Source organism: Ictalurus punctatus, chromosome 2 (genome assembly GCF_001660625.3).
Source record: "Ictalurus punctatus breed USDA103 chromosome 2, Coco_2.0, whole genome shotgun sequence".
Taxonomy (NCBI): domain Eukaryota; kingdom Metazoa; phylum Chordata; class Actinopteri; order Siluriformes; family Ictaluridae; genus Ictalurus; species Ictalurus punctatus.
Window position 1 is genome coordinate 21,226,592 of NC_030417.2, and position 22,827 is coordinate 21,249,418.

Consider the following 22,827-nt stretch of genomic DNA (forward strand, 5'->3'; position numbering starts at 1 on the left):
TAAATAAACAAACAAATAAATAAATTAACACACTCTGAGATGCTTTTGTTAATTATAATTACTCAGACACAATAGATTAATATTTTAAAATGCTGTTCAGATTGCTAATTATAACAACAACAACAACAATAATGATAATAATAATGTTATTATTAACTTTTTTTGATGCTTAAGATACCATAGATTGATTATGTTTAAACTTCACATCACATCAGAAATGTAACCCTATCCCACTGTGGGTGTGTTTAGATGGGATGGGGGTGTGCCGTGGTGTATCTCTAACACTATTGGTTGTTGTTTAAATCACTCATCATTCTGACTTCCTGTTTCATAAGGAAATACATACACATATAGAATGAAGTCATAGCTAAGAAGCCATTTCATATGGATTTACGTAGAACCCAGGGCTGTAGAAAACAGGGATTTCTTTCAGAAAAGGTTATAGGTAGAACCCGTTTACTGTAGAACCCAGAGTGTAAACTCTCCAGCTGAGTCACATCGCAGGTTTTCGGTGAATCGAATCGGATATTAAAGGGTAAATGAGTGAAACAGTCGGTGTGATCTGGCAACCCGGTGAGTCGCGAGCTGTGCTCAGTGTCTCTGCGCTCGTGATCCCGCAGGGAGAGAAAGTGGCGCTCGAGCGTTCTGTGATCGACATCACGGCCTCGCGCCCACAATGAATGGCTGTTTCTGAGGAGAGAGAGAGACACACACACACAGACACAAAGCGCGCGCGTGTGTGTGTACGTATGTGTCGGACTGCTCTGCGCGAACACTCGGTAACGGCTCGAGCTCGGGGGTGAGTATCCTCTCTGTGGGGTCGTGTGAGGTTGCGGAGGGAAGCCGGGATCCCGTGTTTGTTTCCAGGCGTCTCCCCCGCAGTGTGTGTGTGTGTGTGTGTGTGTGTGTGTGTGTGTGTTGGGGGTAACGGTGGTGTGTTGTGGGGAAGGTGTGCGGCGGTGGCGGTGGGGGAGGGGCGCAGACGAACGGTACCGACAAAAAAGTTTAACCACTTCGCGGACCTCCGGATCATGGCGGCCGGTTTCAGGCCTGACAGCTGCGGCGGGTGTGTGTGTGCTGATACCGAGCGGAGTGTGTAGAGAAATCAGAGCTGTGTGCGTGTGAACAGAGGTTTAGTTTCGTATTTCGGTTATTAAACCGTGTCTCTGCGGTGTGTGAGAGTCCCGAGGCAGCGCGATCAGTGTGTTTTCACCGCGCCGCTGTGTGTCTCCCCCCGCAGTGCTCAGCACAGTGGTTCAGTCCGGCTCGCCTGCGTTTGTCCCGGGATGACCTGTTGATGTCTGTACAATAAGACAAGGTGCGGTGGATCGGAGCAGCTCACAAACCCGGGATAAAATGTGAACAAGTTTAAATGTCGGCGTTCTACAGAAGCGTGAGTGTTTAGGTAACGCGCGGGAACCGGATTTACACCGGATTTTTCCGCCGTCGGGAACTGAGGCGCGTGGCCGAACCCAGATTTGTGGCACGCTGAAGCTGTGCAGGCCTCCGGACTCCGCGCGCGCCACAGGACCCGTGCTGCAGTGGCACACACTCTCACAGGCGCGCACACACACCGGGCATGGCGGCACGCGCATGCTGAGCTCCGCCGCTTTACCGCGTTTATTCCGTGTGCCTTTTTGGCGTCGCCGCGCGCCCACGCACCGTGTCCGCGCGCGCGCACACACACTCACACCGACTGCCTGCCTGGCACACCGCGGGCACGGCCAGCCTGAGAACCGGAGCTGCAGCCCAATCAGCGAGAGGCCTGAGGTCTGACTCATTTACTGATTTCTACACAGATTACACACACAGTCCGGTTCCGGTTACACTCCTGATCACGTGCACACCGAACCGCATCACTGATTTACTCCATGTGTTAGTGCTTTAGTGTATAATGTTTTTATTTACATTTATTATTATTGAAAGTTATCATCTGTTATTGTCTAAATCCCGCAGTTTGACTTTTATTTCCACATCATTTACAGAAGCTGTGACCTGAGAGAACTTTAGCACTTCTGCACAACTCAGCTGTGTGTGTGTGTGTGTGTGTGTGTGTGAGAGAGAGAGAGTGCGAGAGAGGTGGGGGAGGGGGGGTGTGTATGAGAAAATTACTAAACGCTGTTTTGTGTAGAACCTTATACGCGGGTGTTTTCTGTGCAAAGTTCTTGAGAAATAAACTAAGCTCAGTGCTGCATATTTAAACCTTAGAACCATAATGAAGGAACCCAACGCAGTGGTGCACCCAGGTTATAATGCACTTATAAACACTTAATAAGCACTCTGGTCAGATATTCAGTCTGTACAGGGTTTTTGGAATTTTGTTTGTGATTGTTGTGGCCAAAATTGCTTGCTTTTGCAGCTGCTTTTTTCAAAACTTTGCGATGCAATTTCCAGAGATCTTTGTGCGTTTTTTTTTGCGGAAAACTGCTTGAATTTGCAAAATTGCAATCACACGGACTCGTTTTGCATGCTCTTTCACAGTGATGTTTGTTGGTAAACAAGACCTTTTCGCGGTACTTGTTTGATGTACGTGAATGGAAGAGCTCTTTGGCTGAATGTGCGTTGTGATAAGGTTATATGACGAGTGTCGGCCCGAATCTGTGGAAAATCTGTGGTAATTTAGAAATATTGAGAGCTCTTTCTTATTTTTGTGTTAATTTCTGCAATTGCAAAATCCTGGACTGGGAAACTCAGAAAAATCCTTCTTTTAAGGGTTCTTTAGAAGTTCTTAATCATTCTCCTTGGGATCCTTTCTGATGGAGAAACACCCTGCTGTAGGGTTTTACACGGAGCGATGTCTACCAAGGGACAACCGAAGAACACGTTCAGGTTCTAGATTTGAAACTGTAATATTTTTAAAGTGTACTCATCAACGCTGTTATTGTTCTGAGTTTCTGATGTCATCTGATTTGACAGCAGCAGGGATGTGAAGTTTATTTAAAGAACCTGTTGTATCTTCTCACCATTACACACAGTGTTGATGGAACCGGGGCAGGGAGTGTTTGGGGATTGCTCTTGGGTCCATGTTACCCTTCAGGCAAAATCAACTGAACGTAAGCTACGTATATACTTTATATGTACATATATAAAATAACAAGCTTACATCAATCGCATAAAGCCCTGTTCAGATGGGATTAGTTTTCCATGTGGAGGTGTGTGATGTGATTATTCCCGCAGTTTCCTTGGAATTTTAGTCTGAATCCGTCACTTCAGTAATATTTTGCAGAAACTTTCTCTGTATTTTCTCTCTGAGCAGTAAAAAAAAAAAAAAAAATTCCAGGTAATAAATATATTTATTTATCCTGTCTGAACTGATATGTGGGGAAAGATTGTGTTAAATCCTGTAAGTTTAGTGTTTCTTTTTCAGTATAAAAGTGCTTTTTTCTTCTTCTTCTTCTTCTTTTTCTCTTTTCTATTGAGTTTAAAAGTCTGAACAATAAAATATAGACAAGGTGTTTAAGGGGGTATCAGAGATGCAAAATATCCCGGAGGGTTTTAGGGAAATTACTAGGGCTGCATCTGAAATCGCATACTACCCTGCTACACAGTAAGCCTCTGGTATACTTTGTTTTTTTAAATACGTATGCATGGCCTTTCAAAGTATACTCCATTTGACATGTACGCGTACACGGGCGGTCAACGCGTGTGCATTACGACAACTTGCACTACCCCTCCTGGCCTACAAGAGTCAGTACAGAGCAGTAAAGCAGGTCTTCTGCTGTAAAGGCCGACAATGAAGAAGAAACACAAAAAGAAGAACAATGCTTGGGCAGTCTCTCGCCACGATTAGCACCCATATACAAATCCTTATACTCTTTAAGGCTAGAATTACACAAATGCGGGTACTTTCTAACCTGCACTTGTCTCCATTTATTCAGTTTTTTACTTCAACTACCTTGAGAATCAACGGCCCTGGGATGTCCGATGGACACTACGTGAGTCAAAAATGCCATAATGCAACAGGAACGGTGCGGCCGAGCTCAGAAAAATAATGGCGGAAGACAGCGCGTCGGCTCTTTTTAAGTATTAATCCTGGGTTAAACAGGACTCGTTTAACAATACCAAAAAAAAACCCATTATCTTGTTGAAGGTTTAAATAAGAAAACTGTTGTCACAGCGTTTTGAAACCTTTTTTGTGATCTCCATCATGCCGTAGCCGGCCAAGCTGACAGTAACGAATTTACCTCAGCCTGTTAACCCCACCCACAGTACATTACTAATTCAGTTAACTTTCCTGATGTGCTTTTTGCCGTTCGTGCGTTTGCTTTAATCTGGTGGCCCCTTTAGATTTGTGTGTTTATGATGACATCAAAGGTCACATGACAATTCCAACATGGCAGATGTAGAATGTCAGGGATTGTGGTCGTACTACACACATACTGATCAGTACGTACTGTTTCAATGGCTGTGCAGTAGGTACTGTCACAGTAGTAGTGGAAAGTCATTTAGTTGTTAAATATTTCTAAACTTTTGGTTCTTTACAAAGACTTTAGAACCGTCCGACACACAGAGAACCCGTGAGGAACCTTTTATCAGGAGTGTATGTGTCAATAGGAGAGTAAAAGCTGCTACTCTGATTAAAGATTTAAACTTTTTTGTTTTTGTTTATTTAATAAAAAACAATTTCTCTAAAATGACCTGCTGGAGCTCAGTGCGTTAATGACATTATGGTCGGGCCGAGCTGGGAACTTTCTCCCAATCTTTCTGGAGATTCCTGCCTCTGCCTTTTCTGTGCTGTACCACACACACACACACACATGTGTGTATTTATATATATATATATATATATATATATATATATATATATATATATATATATATATTTATATATATATATATATATAAACACACATGTGTGTTTATATATATATATATATATATATATATATATATATATATATATATACACACACACACCACACACACACACAATCTTGCCAGAGGGGGAACTTCTTAAATAAACCCCAGGCTTCTCAGACTGTGTGTGTGTGCTGGCCAACTGTAAACAAGCCGTTTTGTCTGATGTGTGTGTGGCATGCTCTGTGTGTGTGTGTGTGTGTATGTGTGTGGGAGGTAGTGAGTTAGAGACAAAGGGGGCACTTCTTTTCCCCCAAGGAGCCCCTTTACCCTTTATACTGTTGAGTGAGGTCTCGTTTTTTGACATTAGTCCTTTATCGTTGTTGTTAATTTCCCTGCAGCTTAATGTATATTTATATGTATTTATATTTAATCTCCCTCTCTCACACTCTCTCTCTCTCACACACATACACACAAACACAGATATGTCTTCGTCTTCCATTCTGAAGTGTGATGCATGAAACGAATGCTTCGTGACTTTGCGAGTCTTCCCGCTCAGGCGAGGACGAGATGTTGTGTCTCAGAGCTGAAGTGTACGTTCGGGTTCCTCTCAGTGTTGTGCACATGTCTCTCGTTGGGCATTTCTCATGGAACAGCAGCCATGTGTGAGATCAAGATCGTCAGGATGTTTAACTGTTCTGCTTTCTGCTGCACGAGTGTCAGGGTTCCGTTAGTATGAGGAGGAACAGTGTGAGATTCAGGGAAACCAAGGCTGAAAAATGTCCCGTTCCTGTAAAATTCCCAGAGCTCTGGTACGATCAGCAGGGTCGTGGTGCTGTTCGAGTTCCTCATGGTGTCGTATATAATGGAGAACTTTTTAAGTGAAGGTTCTGCAGTAGTAGAGAAAGTCCAGTGTTTGTACACACTCATGCAGAACACAGATGAGTTCACGTCTGAGTGTTCTTTCGTATACGCACTGGGTTTACTTTATTTAGTTAGATTTATTTCATTTAATAAGTCGATTTATTTAATATGGAGTATCTGCAGATACAGGATCCCAATCCGATACCGGTATTTTCCTAGTACTAGGTGTACACTTCAAGTATGTTCAAGTTATTATCAATCCACTGTATATGCCTGACGACTCAATAGCTCTGCAATTCATTAAGGAGTAGAAAAAAAGCCTGAATCCAAGCTGTTCCTTATAGTATTTATTTATTTATTATTTTTTTATTTATACATAATAACAAAGTAAACAAGCAAACAAAAAATGTTATATGGCTCTTAACAATTCCATTAAGTGAAGCATTGGTTTTCATTAGTTTTTAAAAAAAATATCTCCAAGTAAACAAACTAAAATCTGTCTAGAAATAGCTCTTATCAGTTCCACTTAGTGCAGCATTGTAGTCGTAAAACTAGAACACACACAATGAGTAATATAATCACAACTGGCCTTGTTGCTGTCAAGAGGAAATTCCACTCTCCTTTTAAAACTAGCCTCCAGTGTGTGTTGTTCGATGCACACTTTGCCTGAGTTACCTGAGTGAACTCGCTGTTTTCCGTTGAGTGTTTTGTTTTTAGGTGCCGTACTGGTAGTATGGTAAGAACTCAGCTCCGTTGCTACCGCCTCCCGAAACGCTTGCACTGCAGACATTGCAAATGGCCGTTGGACTGCTTTCGTGTTCCTATTTAAAATATTTCCACACTGCAGATGTTTTAGCCCTGTAGTCCTGCCACAAATTGTGCTCTCCATCACAGCTGATGTACAACAAAGGATCAGGCTTGGGTTAGTGCTCAATAAAGCCGGATACCCCTCATTTAAAAAAAAAAAAAAGGCTTAGTCGGACTTCACTAAACAGAACCCTGGTGTGTTCTGTCCTCAGTGCGGTTCTTTAGTCAGGTGAGGACGCAGCGATCACACTGAGCACGCTGGTCTCAATCTGCTTCGGAGTGAACACTGATGAGAAGGTGAATTGACTCTGGATCGACTCACCTGCAGGATGTTTTGGGTTGTCCTGTAGGTAGACCTGTGGATCTTCCTGTAAGGTGTCTTGTGGGTTTTCCTGTACGTTGTTCTGTATGTTATCCTTTAGGTTGTCCTGTAGGATGTTCTGTACGGTGTCCTGTGGGTTGTCCTGTACGTCGTCCTATGCTAACCTTTAGGTTGATGATGTTCTGTACATTGTCCTGTAAGGTGTCTTGTGTGTTGTCCTGTAGGTTGTCCTGGACATTGTCCTATAGGTTGTTTTGTAAGACACTAAACTGAGCCAAAGCACAGAGCTGTAGAAATGTTGTGTGTTTTTGAGATTTGGAGTGACAAAACAAAGAAAAAGAGAAAATAATCTCTGGATGAGACACGCATGTTTTAAACGAATGATTCATATAATTGGTGTTCCAAGTGATTTTTGTGATTTCTGCACAAACTTGATAAAGTTTTGTTTACTTTTTTGTTGCTATATTTCTGACCAAGTTTTGTGAGGATCTTTATCCCTGCACACACCTCAGACAATATCTTTATGCTTTTCGGTTTGTTTAATTCTGTGCAGTGTGAAACCAAACTGAACCAAATAGCAAACAGAGCAAAAGAATGAATTTCATTGTAGTTCAGACTCGACACACTGCTCGGTGTAAAAGCACTCAGAGACCCGGCCTGTAATAAGTACGCTCCTTTTTAAACATGTGACTCTGAGATTAAAGTTCTGCCGGTTTCCCTCGATGCTTCTGCACACTGACTCTCGGGACTGTCCGATTGCTACTGCTGGGTTTATGGGCATGACCCTTAAACTTTCACCTCTCCTAGGGAAGCACCGTGACTGACCCCAACTTCCTTCCCATTGTTAAATAATTACAGATCCCACTTTTTCATTTTTAAGTCAGTCAGAGCTCTGGGAATCAGCTGATACTGATCCGATTCCAACATCCTCTTAGTAACTCGGTGACTCTGTAAAATTCCATGGTGTCTCGTTATCAGATTGGTACATCTTCAGGGGTGGGGGGATACCAAAATCATATTGGGTTGCAAAGTTATACTCAAAACTGTGATGTTTAGTCCCAGAGAGTCTGTAACTGCCAATGAAATTGCAGTTTTATTTGTTGCTCAGATTGTTACTTGGCAGTAAAGAGCGTCCGTGAGCTCAGAATGTTGTGGTCGTTGGTCGGGAAGACTCGGCTAATGTGCGGGAATTAGCAGTGACCAAACTGAAGAGGGTTTGTTCTGCTTCATTGGCATCTTGTCCTTTTGTCTTGTTTGCTTTTGTGATTTCCAAACCCTCTGAAATTGTTATACAGTAATAAGATGATCGTAAAGAATCCACAGACATGGCTGGTCTTCATTTCTGGAATTTTCCTGATGGAGTTCTTTCCCGTTTTGTTGCTCCTCTCAGATTTCCGTGGTGGTGCCGGCCGTAGCGCCATGGCTCAGACCCTTCAGATGGCGATCCCCAACTTCGGCAACAACGTCCTGGAGTGTCTGAATGAGCAGCGGCTGCAGGGCCTGTACTGCGACGTGTCCGTGGTGGTGAAAGGCCATGCCTTCAAGGCACATCGGGCCGTACTGGCGGCCAGCAGCGCGTACTTCCGCGACCTCTTCAACAGCGGCGCTGGTAGCAAGGCCCCGGCCGTCGTGGAGCTGCCACCTGCCGTACAGCCTCAGAGTTTCCAGCAGATCCTGGCCTTCTGCTATACGGGCCGCCTCAGCATGAATGTAGGAGATCAGTTCCTCCTCATGTACACCGCTGGCTTCCTGCAGATCCAGCAGATCATGGAGAAGGGCACAGAGTTCTTCCTGAAGGTCAGCTCACCCAGCTGCGACTCTCAGGGCCTTCATGTTGAGGAGACGCCGCCATCTGAACCTCAGAGTCCCGTTACTCAGACGAACGCCAGCGTCTCGGCTAATGGAGGAGGAGGGGTGGCGGTCACGGCCACCAGTCGCCCCGCCTCCTGCCTCACCCCGCTGCCTCTGGTGTCCCGAGTGAAGGCGGAGCAGCCCGAGGTCTCACCCTACTCGGTGGTCTGCACTCCTGTGGCGAAGCGTCTTTGGGAGGGCGGGAGTCGGGATGGTACCGGAGCATCCGGAGGATCTGGGGGGCGCAAAACGGCACGATTTTCCCAAGAGATGGTGCGCAGTAGCGCAATCCAGCCACAGGGACTGGCTGTAGGGTTGGCCGTAGCACAAGGAGGCCACACTGCTAACATTAACGGCAATGGGAACGGTTCTAGCAGCAGCGCCACCCCTGAGGGCACCAGCCCTGGCACCGTGAGCGCCTACACCAGTGACTCGCCCATCTCTTATCACGATGATGAGGAGGAGGAAGAGGCTGCAGAGGACGGCGCTGAGGAACAGTACAGGCAGATCTGCAACATGTACACCATGTACAGCATGCTCAACATGGGTGCCACAGGTGAGACGCCACACGCTAACTTTTACCACATAATAATGTTTACCACACGCTAATTTACTGAGTACAAAATATTAGTGTGTGTTTGGTGTTCGTTCCATCTGTCTAAATCTGGCAAAGAGCCTTTGGTGTTTAGCTAAGGTACAAATATTAGCAGCTTTTACAGAGTATTATGATGACTGTGTGGATTTAAGTCACTGCTTTCTGTTTGACCTCAGTTTTAGCGGAAACTGACGTAGCGGTTCTGCAGAAACTCAGGCCAAACGTATTTATTGTTTAATTAACAGAATAACTCAAGTTTTACTCACGTTATTGTGTGCCATCATTAACTTCATCAAAATGAATCAAAAATGATGATATTTTTAAATCTAGTTTCGTTTATTATTTTCTAAATGTTTCAGATTTTAGAGTTTGTCGTGAATAATAAATAAATAAAGGTCTTCTGTTTTGAAATCGCTGAACTGGTCTGAAAGCAGTTTTATATATGACTCTGTGCTGGGTTTCAGTGTGTCCCGGGGATGACTTTGTTTCTGGGAGCGGACGAGTGACAGACATTAGTGCTGAAAATAGGAGGAGAGTTTTTAACTAAACTCTGAGCAGATGGTGGAAAGAAAATGTGATAATGAGTCTCCTGCTTTCTCTCTGTCTGTCTCTCTCTCTCTCTCTCTGTCTCTCTCTCTGTCTCTCTCTCTCTCTCTCTCTCTCTGTGTGTGTGCTCAGCGGGCGAGCGAGTAGAGGCTCTGCCGGACCACTCGGAGACTCGGAGTCGGATGCGTGGTCGTCAGGACCTGGCGTCTCTCCCCGCTGAGCTCATCGCTCAGATTGGAAATCGCTGCCACCCCAAACTGTACGAGGAGGGCGACCCGGCCGAGAAACTGGAGCTCGTCACAGGTCAGAAACTCAAATTCATCACCTTGTACACCATCGCTGAACATTCAGTCTAAAATGTCATCATACAGTAACTTAAATTTAACCTAAATTATCTACCCTGATTTATCTTCTTTTCATGTTAGTAATCAAATAACGTTTAATGTAAAGTGATACAGAAAAGATGGAGGTCATGTGACTGATATACAATCTATACAATACAATCTATAGTTTCATTTTTTTCTCAGTAGTGGAGAGTAAATGAGACGTGTTCAGTAGAGAACAGTGTTGAGTATGAGACGTGTTATCGTTACACATTCTCACATCAGAGTACGCTCTCACGCATTATTAATAATAAAGTTTTACCAAAAAAGACGTTTTCTTTTATCTCCAGTAAAAACTGCGGATGAGCCATTCAATATGTGAATCTGGAATGATTGACAGTTGCACAGGTGTTTCCTCAATCTCATATCAGTATTCACTCATCATCCGTCACGATAGAAACCGGAGCATGCGTATACGCGATAGACACCGGGGCATGCGTGTACATGGTTTCATTGCGCTAACCACCAGGCGCTAGACATTAGAAACATTTGCACACGTTATTATTAAGAACATAATATTAATATTTTTCTTAGTATAAAAAGGAACTCCTGTCTGCATCTAAACTACATCTTACCTACACCTCAACTTCTTCTTAACTACATCTTACCTACACTTAAACTACTTACCAACTCCTCAACTTCATCTTAACTACACCTCAACTTCAATTTAACTACATCTTACCTACATCTTAACTACAACTCAACTTCATCCTACCAACTCAACTTCATTGTAACTACACCTCAACTTCATCATAACTACATCTTACCTACATCTTAATTACACCTCAACTACATCTTAAATACATCTTACCTACATCTTAACTACACCTCAACTTCATCTTACTTATATCTTAACTACAACTCAGCTTCATCTTACCTATGTCTGAACTACAACTCAGCTTCATTTTACCTACGTCTTAACTACAGCTCAACTTCATCTTACTTTCATCTTAACTACATCGTACCTACACCTCAACTGCATCTTGCCTACATTTTATCTACATCTTATGTACATCTTACCTACACTTCAACTGCATCTTACTTACGTCTTAACTACATTTTACCTACACCTCAACTGCATCTTATCTACAACTTACCTATATATTTTCTGCATCTTGACTACAGCTCACGTACACTTTACCTACATCTTATCTTGGACTACTCCTACATCTTAGCTACATATTAACTATACCTTACTTGCACCTTAGCTACACCTTATCCACACCTTAACTGCATCGTAACTAAAATAGACAAGCGGCAGCTGTTCCCACCCAAACCCGTGTTGGTTATGGTAAATCCCAGTGTATAAACACACACATACCAGGTTCTACATTAGCTGAATGATTTGTTCAGGGTTCTGTAGGTTCTGTAGGGCACAATGTGCTGCATTATTCCTCCTAAGAGCTGCTGTTTTAGGAAGCAGCCTGGGAATTATGGGATGCCAATGACCATATTATGATTTTATTCTGTATAGAATCTCAGTATTAATGTTACTGATCTGTATTACATGTCTGGTTCTAACATTGGGGTGTGTGTGTGTGTAGGAACTGGTGTGTTCATCTCCAGAGCTCAGCTGATGAACTGTCATGTCAGCGCAGGAACCCGACACAAAGTCCTACTGAGGAGACTGCTGGCTGCATTCTTTGACAGGTGTGTGTGTTTTTGTGTGTGTGTGTGTGTGTTTGTGTGTGTGTGTGTGTGTGTGTGTGTGTGTGTGTTGTATAAATCGACGTGTCTGTGTATTCAGGAGCACTCTGGCGAACAGCTGTGGGACGGGGATTCGCTCCTCCACTAATGACCCGAGTCGTAAACCGCTGGACAGTCGTGTCCTCCACGCTGTTAAATGTAAGTGGACTCACAAACAGAACCTCGTCACGGGTTCTACACAGAGCTGATGAGTTTGCAATGATCACGTGCGTGTTTATGTTAACTCAGACTTATTACACTTTAATAAGTCTTATTATTAAACTCACACACACACAAACACACACACAGTACCTGTAAAATCATTCATCAGGTTATGTACAGCTGTGTGAAGTTCAGTGTGGTTTTAAATCTTTACACTATAAACACTCTTAAACACTCTTAACACAACGTGCAGATGTGTGTAAGTGTACAATATTCTCACAGTATTAATGTATTTCTATTAATGTAATGTACGTTATATCTGCTGTCTGTAATGAGTGATGATGATGATGATTATTATTATTATTATTATTATTATTATTATTATTATTAGTGGTGGTTGATACAGTCAGCAGCATAAACCGTGATTTCCATGTTTTCAGTAACGTCACTCACAGCAGAGTGAACAGAGAAGCTGCAGCACAAATCACTCAGCATCAGAGCTTCTTAATGTGTAACAGAATAGCACACTTTGGAACATGCTGTTATCTGAAATTAATCCACACCGCAGAAAATGATGAAGAAATCCTGAGGCTGCAACTAAACAACTGAACAAGACGTGTGACCATCAAACTCCGTGAACCCCTAAACCCCTGCCGAAACGCCCAGTCACATGACCCTCTTGATCACATTGTGTGTGTGTGTGTGTGTGTGTGTGTGTGTGTCCCACAGATTACTGCCAGAACTTTGCAACGAGCTTTAAGGAGAGTGAGATGAACGCCATCGCGGCAGACATGTGCACTAATGCTCGGCGCGTGGTGAGGAAGAGCTGGATCCCCAAACTGAAGCTGCTGATGGCTGAGAGCGACGCTTACGCAGGCTTCCTCCCTGACGCCGTCAAGATGGAGGCCGAGGCTCTGGGTGCCGACCCTGCCTTCGAGGCGGCCGATCTAGAGGGCGGGGCTTCTCTGGAAACCACCCCCTCATCCGGTGAATCACTGCAAGGCGTGGCTGGAGACACCAGTGCTCTGTTCCAATGAGTGGGCCTGAATGAAGAAGCCCCGCCCCCGACCCATGTCCCTGTCTCCGCCCTGCATCCTGTCCATGTGACTCTGTAGGTGCGGTTTAACAAAGACGCTTTTTCTTTTGTTCTTCTTCTTTTTTTGTTTTTTGTTTTTCTTTTGTTTTTTTTACTTTTTTCCCCAAATAACCCATTTTTTGCACAGAAGCCCCTCCTTTTCTTCACGCTTTATAAATCTGTATATCATGTGACACTTCTGTTTTTGTAGTTCGCCTCCATATCACACACACACACACACACACACACACTCTCCCCCACATTAACACTGTAGTCGATTAGTTGAATGTAAATGTCTGCAGCACCACTTGATGGTGTCGAGACTCGCCGATTGTATTTTGGCCGAGAGAGTCATAGTCACTGTAGAGAGACAGCAAGACAGACAGGTGTAGGCGGTTCCTCTGTCTCCAATTTGGAAAGAATTTATTCTCCTCCTCCACTTTACCGATAAATTTAAAGCAGATGAAAAAGAAAGAATTCTGCCCTTTGTTTCTCTCTTTGTCTGTCTGTCTGTCTGTCTGTCTCTCTCTCTCTCTCTCCCACATCTGTGTGTTATTTGTCTTGTGTGTGGTGGCTCCAGAGCTGTCGTAAGGTTTCGGTCTGTAGAGAGTGACAGATGCGTCGTATTTTAATATTTATCTTCTTTCAGATTGGTCGTGTGAAATGAGAGGCAGATTTTGTTTCAAACCTTTTTGTGGATTTTTTTTTTCCTCTTTTGTTTTCACCAAAGTGTTTAAGGCGTGTGTTGCTGTGGGGTTGTAGGAGGACGTGAAGGGAGAAATAATTTTTACATACTGATGTCTTTTAGAAAGAACGGTGCTCATACCTGATTGGCTGTGAGAAATCGCTCCTCTACCTTGGCTCTGTTTAATCTGATTCACTGATTCAGTTTCTGACACACGTTGTGTTTGTGTTTAACACACCCTCGTCCACTTCCCCTAAAGCCTCTTGACTCACACACCACCGCTGTTTCACTCTAGCTCTAATATAGTGTTGTGCTGATGTGTGTGAGGATTTTCTCTTTTAAACTGTGTACTGAGTCATCTATCTGATTCACTATGAATCACTTTGAATCAAAACTCAGTAACTGACCCCTGAAGCTCCAATTTGATTTCAGGAAGTAAAATGTTAACGTGTAAAAGATGAAAAGTTGACATCACAACTATGTTTAATATTTTAACACCAACCAGTCAGGACAAGGAGGCGGGTCTACTTGCATGTTAATCATGTTTTCTGTAACTCCAGAAAGCTCCATCCTCTCGCACTAACAATCAGGCGTTTCAGTTGAGGTGTCTTTCGTGGGCGTGGCTTTGCACAGGTCCCTGTAGCTTTAGTTAGCCTCTGTCTAAACCTCTGATTGCAGCTTTAATTATTTTATTACTTTAATTAATTTTAAATTGCTCTGCTCCCACATCTGACGAATTTTAGTATTATATTAGATTTTGTTTTGACTCAATTCATCTTACATCTTACAATCTCCACTCGAGGGCAAGTGTACAGGAGTGTGATAAAGACATGCTGGAGCTGTGTGTGTGTGTGTGTGTGTGTGTGTGTGTGTGTGTGTGTGTGTGTGTGTGTGTGTGTGTGTGTGTGAGTGAGACCCTGTTTGGCTTCGCTGTGGCCTCCTATCCTTGTGTACATGTAAACACACACACATTTGACCCAGGGGGAGGGGAAAGCTGTGCTTCCTATTGTTACAATCATCCTGCTGTCTTAAAGACAAGGTGTGTGTGTGTGTGTGTGTGTGTGTGTGTGTGTGAGCGAGCGAGAGAGAGAGAGAAAGAGTTCGGGGGTTTACAATGTCTGTGTGCCAGGAGAGAGCGAGGGTGTGTGTGTCTGTGTGTTATAGAGCTGCTCTGTATGTCCCTGTTTGGGCAGCTGTGTGTGTGTGTGCACATTCCTTGCACATAGTTGGCTCTGTGTGCTTGCATGTGGGTGACGCCTGATTGAGATTTAAGGTGTGTTTGTTTCTCCTGTGCAGTGTGTGTGTGTGTGTGTGTGTGTGTGTGTCTGGCACTGGGCAGGGCTTTTTGGAAGCGTTACAGTTGAAAGCTTTTTGACTTTGCATAGAAATGATGTCTGAAGTTTCTGTCAGAGGCAGAGCTGCAGTTCGTTATCATCATGCCATCCGGCTTCACTTTATTCTCTAATTAAACACCTTATTTTCATCATTCAGCGTCACATCCTGCTTCTCATCCTCACCACTCCTTCCCTCCACACCACAACACCGTCTACTTACCTTTTCCACAGTGTGGTTCAGTTCTTGAATCTGATTGGTCAGAAGGTGTGTGTTATTTCTGTATATCAGTTACTGCTGTAACGTTAATCACAGGTTTATATTAATGTGCTCGTTTTAATACGTTATCGTTTCTATAGTAACAGCTCATTCACAGGGACGTGTGCAGCAGACGCTCTACATAAACAGATTAAAAAATGCGTGTAATCGTTGACGTGGTGAAGTTTTCTATAAGGAGAAATGTGTTTATGTAACATGTATGGAAGGAGTCTCCATTGTCAACGCATTGTAACAGTCAGACATAAAGCTGTAACTTCAGGACAGAACTTTACACTTCTTTCTGTTTTCTCGCTAACATGAGTAACAAATTGTGATTTTTTTTTGTCATATTAACTCGAAGAGAGAGAATTACGAGAGGCTGGTGAGGGAACGACTGTTTATAGCTGCTATAACATAAGTGACAACAGGGCCTAACTCATTTCACCAACGTTAAACGTAACTATAAACGGATAAGAAGCGTGACGTCATTCGATAATAAATTAGAAATTCTGATTGTGGGTAAATTGCTGTGGTGTAAGAGGACTAACATGCTTCGGGCAGTGCCGTTATAGGAAACTAATCCACTTCAGGTTATAATAATAATAATAATAAATGATCCACAGTTTGGTTTAATACTGCAAGTGATTAAATAATCCGAAACGTAAAAAAAACGCATTACCAAGTGCGTGTACAAATTGGAAAAAAGGCCCCCTAGCCCCCAGCGCTGCAGCTCTGCTTTTGCTCAGTTTAACGTGGCAGAAATAATCTGCACACTAAACTAAACACACGGCATGTTTGAGTCGCTTCCTGCAGTGAGTCGATTTAGTCAAATCACTTTCTTCACTCGGAAGCGGATGGAGACCAGCGCGCTCAGACCCGACTGCCATCAATGTGTTCTCACCTGACTAAAGAACCGCCCTGAGGACCAGGACACTCCTGGGTTCTGTTCATACACTAAACACTGTGGATACGAAGGAACACTCAGACATGCCGAACATTTAAGAACTTTAATCTTAAACTCATCTTCACACAAGAACCATTTTTATTTACACTTATACACCCCGAGGCCGAATCTCAAACTACATCCTGTTCATTATACCTGATGACTAGGTACATTATATGTTACACACCCTACAGAGTGCAGTAGATGTCTGATCAGGGCCTGTTGAAATGAACTAATTGCATGTTTAGGAAATGTCAATAACGTTCAGGATTTATAGAAGAAGTGTCTCGAAATTCAATTTAATAAGAAACTTGTCTTTAGAGGACTAGAATTAGAAGGTAAGGTCTTTAACGTTTCACTTAGAGGTTTTTATGTGTGTGTGTGTGTGTGTGTGTGTGTGTTAATATTCTGAAATGTATTGGAACAGTGAAAGGCTAATAGAAAAAAAAACATTAATAGACTTTTCATGAGTATTAAAGTTTTAAAAAGAAGTGATATTTTAAAAAAAAATCATGATGAAGTGGCACAGAGAGTGGAGAAATAATTTATAATCACACCCATCCTGAGCAGACTGTGGGGTGCCAATACAATTGTACGTTCAGTAAAACCGATCAGCAATTTACATTGTGATTTTCCAAAAAGTCTTTATTGTCCAAAACAAGTCTCCAAGATACCTGTTAGTGGTACTGTGTGTGTGTGTGTGTGTGTGTGTGTGTGTGTGTGTGTGTGTGTGTGTGTGTGTGTGTGTGTGTTACAGAGGTAAATGGAGCTTTGCACCTTCTTTTTGTAGGAGACTGGATTTTGTGCACCTTGTTTTTATAGCGAATTGGTCTGTAGGAGTTTGGGAATAAGTGTGTGTGTGTGTGTGTGTGTGTGTGTGTGTGTGTGTGTGAGCGGGAGAGGGGAGGAGCCTATCTGATCCCTGATGTAAATATTGATGAGACTGTTGAAAAGATTTTTCTGACTGTGTTTATTTTTATTTTTTTTTCCAGTTGAATGATCAGTGGAGATCTCTGGAGCTCTGATGTTGATGAACTTTCACACTTTTTTTGTTTTTTAGTGTTTTGTTCTTTCTGCATCTGAGTTTTAACCCGAGTTTGCGCTTCCCAGATCAATAATCAGATGTTAGACCTGAGAGTAAGACTGTACAGCAGGAAAACAGCTGTACCCAGATGTTTCCTTAATAAGGTTATAGAGTAGCACAGCTGTTTTTGTTTGTTTGTTAGTTTTTGTTGTTTAACAGCAAACGTGTGATCTGTAACTAATCCGCAGTGAGAGTGGAGTTGCTGAGTCTTTTGTAAGAATAGGAAAAGGAGAAATGTTGACCTGTTTGAGGTATTTTTGATAATTTTGAGTTAGTTTTAAGGATCCGAGGCTGTTTCTGTTTCTGTGGCCTCCATTTTGATTTACACACACACACACACACACACACACACACACACACACACACACACACACACACACGCCCCCTGCTGTACAGTCTCGTGCACTACACACAGTGGACTCCAGAGGGCGCTGTGTTCACTTTAACTCTTTACCAGATGTTACACAGAGGAACACATTTTAGACTTTGTTTACATTATTTTGAGGAAAGAGACAAAACGATGTTGCCTGATGTTCTGGGTTTATTTTAGTTTTGTAAGTTGCCTAAAGAGTGTGTTTTTATATGACAGAGGGACCAGAGTCGTGCTGAGCGGAAGTGTCATTTTATTACTTTATCGTTTTTACTGTCTAATCTGTCTCCGTGCCTAAAAATGCACCTTTTTAATCGGGGAGGGGGGTTTATTTTTATTTTAATGTTCCCGAATCATGGCACCTTGATGACGGCGTCTTCGAGGCCGGAGACTGAAGCAGTGTGAGAGTTTACTGACCCCTAATCATTGTATTTTAAACCCCACCCCTTTTTTCCTTTTTTCAAATCCATTCTGGGCTGCTGTGCATTCTGGGACAGCGACCGAGGACTGAGTGGTGTGTTTATCATATCAATCAAATCTCACATACATACACACACACACACACACACACACACACACACTCACACACACTCGTCTCTGCAGTACCTCTTCTGTTCCCGTGTACCTCAGAATCCTGCCTTTAACCAGTTTTCCTCAGCGTGCAGTCGGAGTGGTAAAATCTACATAACTGACATTTTGTAATAAATAAATAAATAAATAAATAAATCTACTGGACGGTGGAGAAGAGGACTATGTGTACAGATGCCGTGAGCCGTGCTGAGGTTTAGGGATCAGTGATGTTTCACGTTAATCTGCACACAAGCAGAAGTGTAAAATCTTTTTTCTAAAAAAAACAAAACAATGCATTGATGTGTGTTCACTTTCTATAACTACGAACCTGTACAATATAGAATGATCCATACATATAAACATACAGAAATATATAAATATAAATATATATACATACTGTACATTCTATAGAAGAACTAATGCGATTTACTGATTGTTCGTCGTGCACTCACAGCATGAGTTGTAACCCAGAAGCTGCTTCGAGTCCAGCGCAGCCGTGTCTGTCCCCCCCCGCCCCACCCCACCCCCCTGACTTGCCCACACAGTGACCCTGTAATGCCCGTGTCCTATCATGCCATTCAGTCTGTGTTCAGAGTGCCAATAACTTTGTGAATCCCTAACTGTGACCCGATATTATCAAAGTATAATTGCACATTAACTACTGTAAAGAGAAAAAATCAAAATTGAAAGAAAACATCTGGATATCTTAATAAAAAATGTTTGTAACAAATGTTTTTGTGTCTCTCTGAGTCTTTATTCATCATGTATTTTTGATGTGTTTCATGATACCAAATACTGAAATGGTCCAAATGAATCGCAGCAGAATCAGATACAACATAAATGAACCTCTACTAAAATAAAGCTCTCAAAATAAATTTCACAGATTCATGCAGTACAGATATATTTATTGACTATTTTAAAGACTTTTCAGATATTGATATCATATTTGAATCTGTACAGTGATATTCTGGATATAGAGTTTTTATTCTTGAACTTGAACACATGAGGGTCCAGTCTGATATTAAATTTATCTCTAATGAGTAAAAACTCCTTCAGCAGTCAGAATAAACAACTCACATATAATCATTTAATAGTCCAAGATTTCCTCTGCTGTAACAAAATGAATAACTGATGGCACTGACTTTGAGAGCCACACTCACAGATCATGTTAGAGCAAATCCATTGTAGTTCCATCTAGATCAGCTTCACTGGAAGAGATCAGACTTGAGGAACATCAGACCTTTTGTACAGAAGGAGACAAAATAATTATCTGTATGTGTAAAAAGAGTAAAGTGTAAACAGTAAAGTGTAGAAAAGAGTATAAAGTGTAAAGACTAGAGTAAAGTGTAAACAGTAAAGTATACAGAGTAAAGTGTAAAAAGTAAAGTGTAAAGAGTACAGTAAGTTTTAAACAATAAACAGTAATGTGTAAAGAGTAAAGTATAAACAGTAAAGAATAAAGTGTAAGCAGTAAAGTGTAAACAGTAAAGAGTAAAGTGTAAACATTAAAGTGTAAAGAGGAAAGTATAAACAGTAAAGAGTAAAGTAAAGTGTAAAGAGTAAAGTGTAAACAGTAAAGAGTCAAGTGTAAACAGTAAAAAGTAAAGAGTAAAGTGTAAAGAGTAAAGTGTAAACAGTAAAAAGTAAAGAGTAAAGTGTAAACAGTAAAAAGTAAAGAATAAAGTCTAAAGAGTAAAGTGTAAAGAGTAAAGTGTAAAGAGTAAAGTCTAAACAGTAAAAAGTAAAGAATAAAGTCTAAAGAGTAAAGTGTAAAGAGTAAAGTCTAAACAGCAAAGAGTAAAAAGTAAAAATTAATGTGTAAAGTGTACAGTAAAGTGTAAATAGTAAAGTATAAACAGTAAATAGTAAAGTGTAAATAATAAAGAGTAAAGTAAAGTGTAAAGAGTAAAGTGTAAACAGTAAAAAAGTAAAGAATAAAGTCTAAAGAGTAAAGTGTAAACATTAAAGTGTAAAGAGTAAAGTCTAAACAGCAAAGAGTAAAAAGCAAAAATTAAAGTGTAAAGAGTACAGTAAAGTGTAAACAGTAAAGAATAAAAAGTAAAGAGTTGAGTAAAGTGTAAACAGTAAAGAGTCAAGTTTAAACAGTAAAGAGTAAAGTAAATTGTAAACAGTAAAGAGTAAAGAGTATAGTGCTGCTAAGCCTGGAGGAGATCCTGATGCAGAGTTCTTGATGATGTAATAGCTGTTGTTAAAGCATGATGTTGATTCCATGAGGTTCTGAGACTGCAGACAAGCTATTTTTCTCTACATTTCCTCCCTTCACTGCTGTTGTAACAGTAACTACTGATAAAACCAGAGATGTCATGTATGTTATGTCCATCACTGGTGAAGTGTCTCCTCACTGGAAAGGAGAAATGCTTCATTATGATTAAACAAATCTTAACACAAACTTCAGCATTCAGACCACCTCTTAGTTTGTCTGATGTACAGAAGGAGAGACAGTAACTACATCTTGCAGTGATGCCTGATGAAAACTGATCCTTCAGCTTCTATGATTTCTGCAGCTGTGATGATAAATGTATAGGTGGAACAGTGCTGTTGTTCCTGTCAGGCTGATTTAATTCACTCCTGATGAACATGTTTCTGTGCCATGTGTAAGAGATGAGAGACGGTTCTTTATAAAGGAAAGCTTTCATTTCAGCTACTGTACCACACTTAACATATTTATGTTTTTCCCCCGAGCAGTGTTTAATGTGTTTCTCTCAGCTTTGTGTGAATTTCCCTCGAATTGACCGACTTCCTCTTTATGTATACTTGCGAACTGCTGCAAGAAATATTGATGTCACTTCCTCTGGTTCCTTCACCTTAAAGCAAAGAAAACTGGGTTTTGGTCAGGGGGTCAATGTGCATGTGTGTGTGTGTGTGTGTGTGTGTGTGTTTGTGTGTGTGTGTGTGTGTGTGTAATAGCTGCTCGAAACACACAGACCTTGGGTGTTTTTCTCCTCTGTTCCTGCAGTGGAGTTGTGAGTCCAGCTCGATTAACAGACGGTTCACTCTGAATACAGATGCGGTGCTTTTCTTTATCTATTCTCTGTACAAGTGAAATGACTGCAGTGGGGGAAGATGTGATTAAGCAGAACTAAATAAATCTGCTGATCTGATTAATCATTGAACTTATTTATAGTAATGACCAGTGTTAAATTATCAGTCAGATGATTGGAGAGATTTGATGGCTAATTTGTGAGATTTTATCTTGTTGTATTTAGGTCAGGGTTTCTAAAACATTTTGATGTAAACAAATCTCACAGACCTGCTTGGTGCAGATTTATTTAATACATTTTGAAATATTCAAATCATTATTTAGATGTGTACAATAATATTCTGACTGTTTACTGGAGCTTTTTATTTGTGAAATTTCCACCAACAGAACACATTTATAACCTGCTCATTTTACACTTGACATTATTTACACAACTGTAAATAATATCATATCATATATAAACCTCTGATACAAACAGATTTTATTGTACATTGTATGTGTAAATGTTCAGTAGCTGTTTTCTCTCTCTCTCTCGCTCTCACTCACACACTCAGCTCTTTCCTCTGCAGAAGGCGCCATTAAACCCTGTGTGATGTGTCTCAGGCGGAAACAGCTGGATCCTCCCCCTAAAAGGCCACAGGAAGCGCCGCGCGCTCTGTTTCCATTGCCATATAAGGGTATCAGTGGTGACGACATAAGCGTGCTAAATATGGTCACAGGAAGTAGAGCCCGCCTCCGCGCTCAGGGTTTTACGCCAAACCGGTGCCAGAAGCGGATGTCCATATATGGGCATTAGGGGGAACGCGGGGAAAAGGAGAGAAGGTGGGGCATGGAGAAAATAACAAATACAATTTTCTAATTCTTAAACTAATATTACAATTGAACGCACTAAGTTTACGCTTTATTTATTCAGTTAGAGCAAATTATTTTAATAATTATTAATTAATTTAAAAACATTATGTAATATAATAGAATGGGTTCTATTTGAATAATAGGCTACTAGTTTTTATTGAATTAAACTCATAATTTAATTCAATCCAATTTAATCTAATTTTAAGTGTGTATGTCTAATTTAACAGAAGTTGTAAGAAATAGAAACACAAAAACCTCTTTAATGTCTGTTCAGTATTCAGGACTACTTAGTGGAACAGTCTAAAATTAAAATAATATATATTATATAGGCCAGAAATAGAATTTCAGTATATTACGTATATTAATACGTTATAATTTATTCTGTTTTAATTTAATAAAGCATACTTGTTATAGTTGTGTTGTACTATTTCATAGCACTAAGACTTATTATGTTCTAACAATAATATGTTAGAACATATTATTTCATTTTTTTTAATACAGAGAGAGAGAGAGAGAGAGAGAGAGAGAGAGAGAGAGAGAGAACCCGTTTGGCACGTTTATTTTTCCAGGAAGAAAAAAAGGGGTGGAGCCAAGCTTTCAATCACATCGCTGACGTCACAAAAAGTACATAAGGCCAGCAGTGA

The 22,827-nt window shown here is 41.3% G+C and overlaps 1 protein-coding gene across 3 annotated transcripts; it reads left to right on the forward strand.

Annotated features, from left to right (window-relative positions):
* Positions 1 to 353: 353 nt before the first annotated feature.
* On the forward strand, positions 354 to 19,060 carry LOC108276293 (nucleus accumbens-associated protein 1). 3 transcript variants are annotated; one of them, XM_017487872.3, is made up of 6 exons: positions 354 to 799; positions 8,181 to 9,197; positions 9,915 to 10,085; positions 11,710 to 11,815; positions 11,913 to 12,010; positions 12,743 to 19,060. In XM_017487872.3, exons 2-6 carry the CDS (start codon positions 8,210 to 8,212, stop codon positions 13,048 to 13,050), a joined length of 1,671 nt encoding a protein of 556 aa, XP_017343361.1. In that variant the 5' UTR covers positions 354 to 799; positions 8,181 to 8,209; the 3' UTR covers positions 13,051 to 19,060. The 3 variants fall into 3 exon arrangements, with proteins under 3 accessions (XP_017343361.1, XP_017343354.1, XP_053529837.1); XM_017487865.3 differs by lacking the exon at positions 354 to 799 and adding an exon at positions 973 to 1,770; XM_053673862.1 differs by lacking the exon at positions 354 to 799 and adding an exon at positions 2,124 to 3,053.
* Positions 19,061 to 22,827: the final 3,767 nt, after the last annotated feature.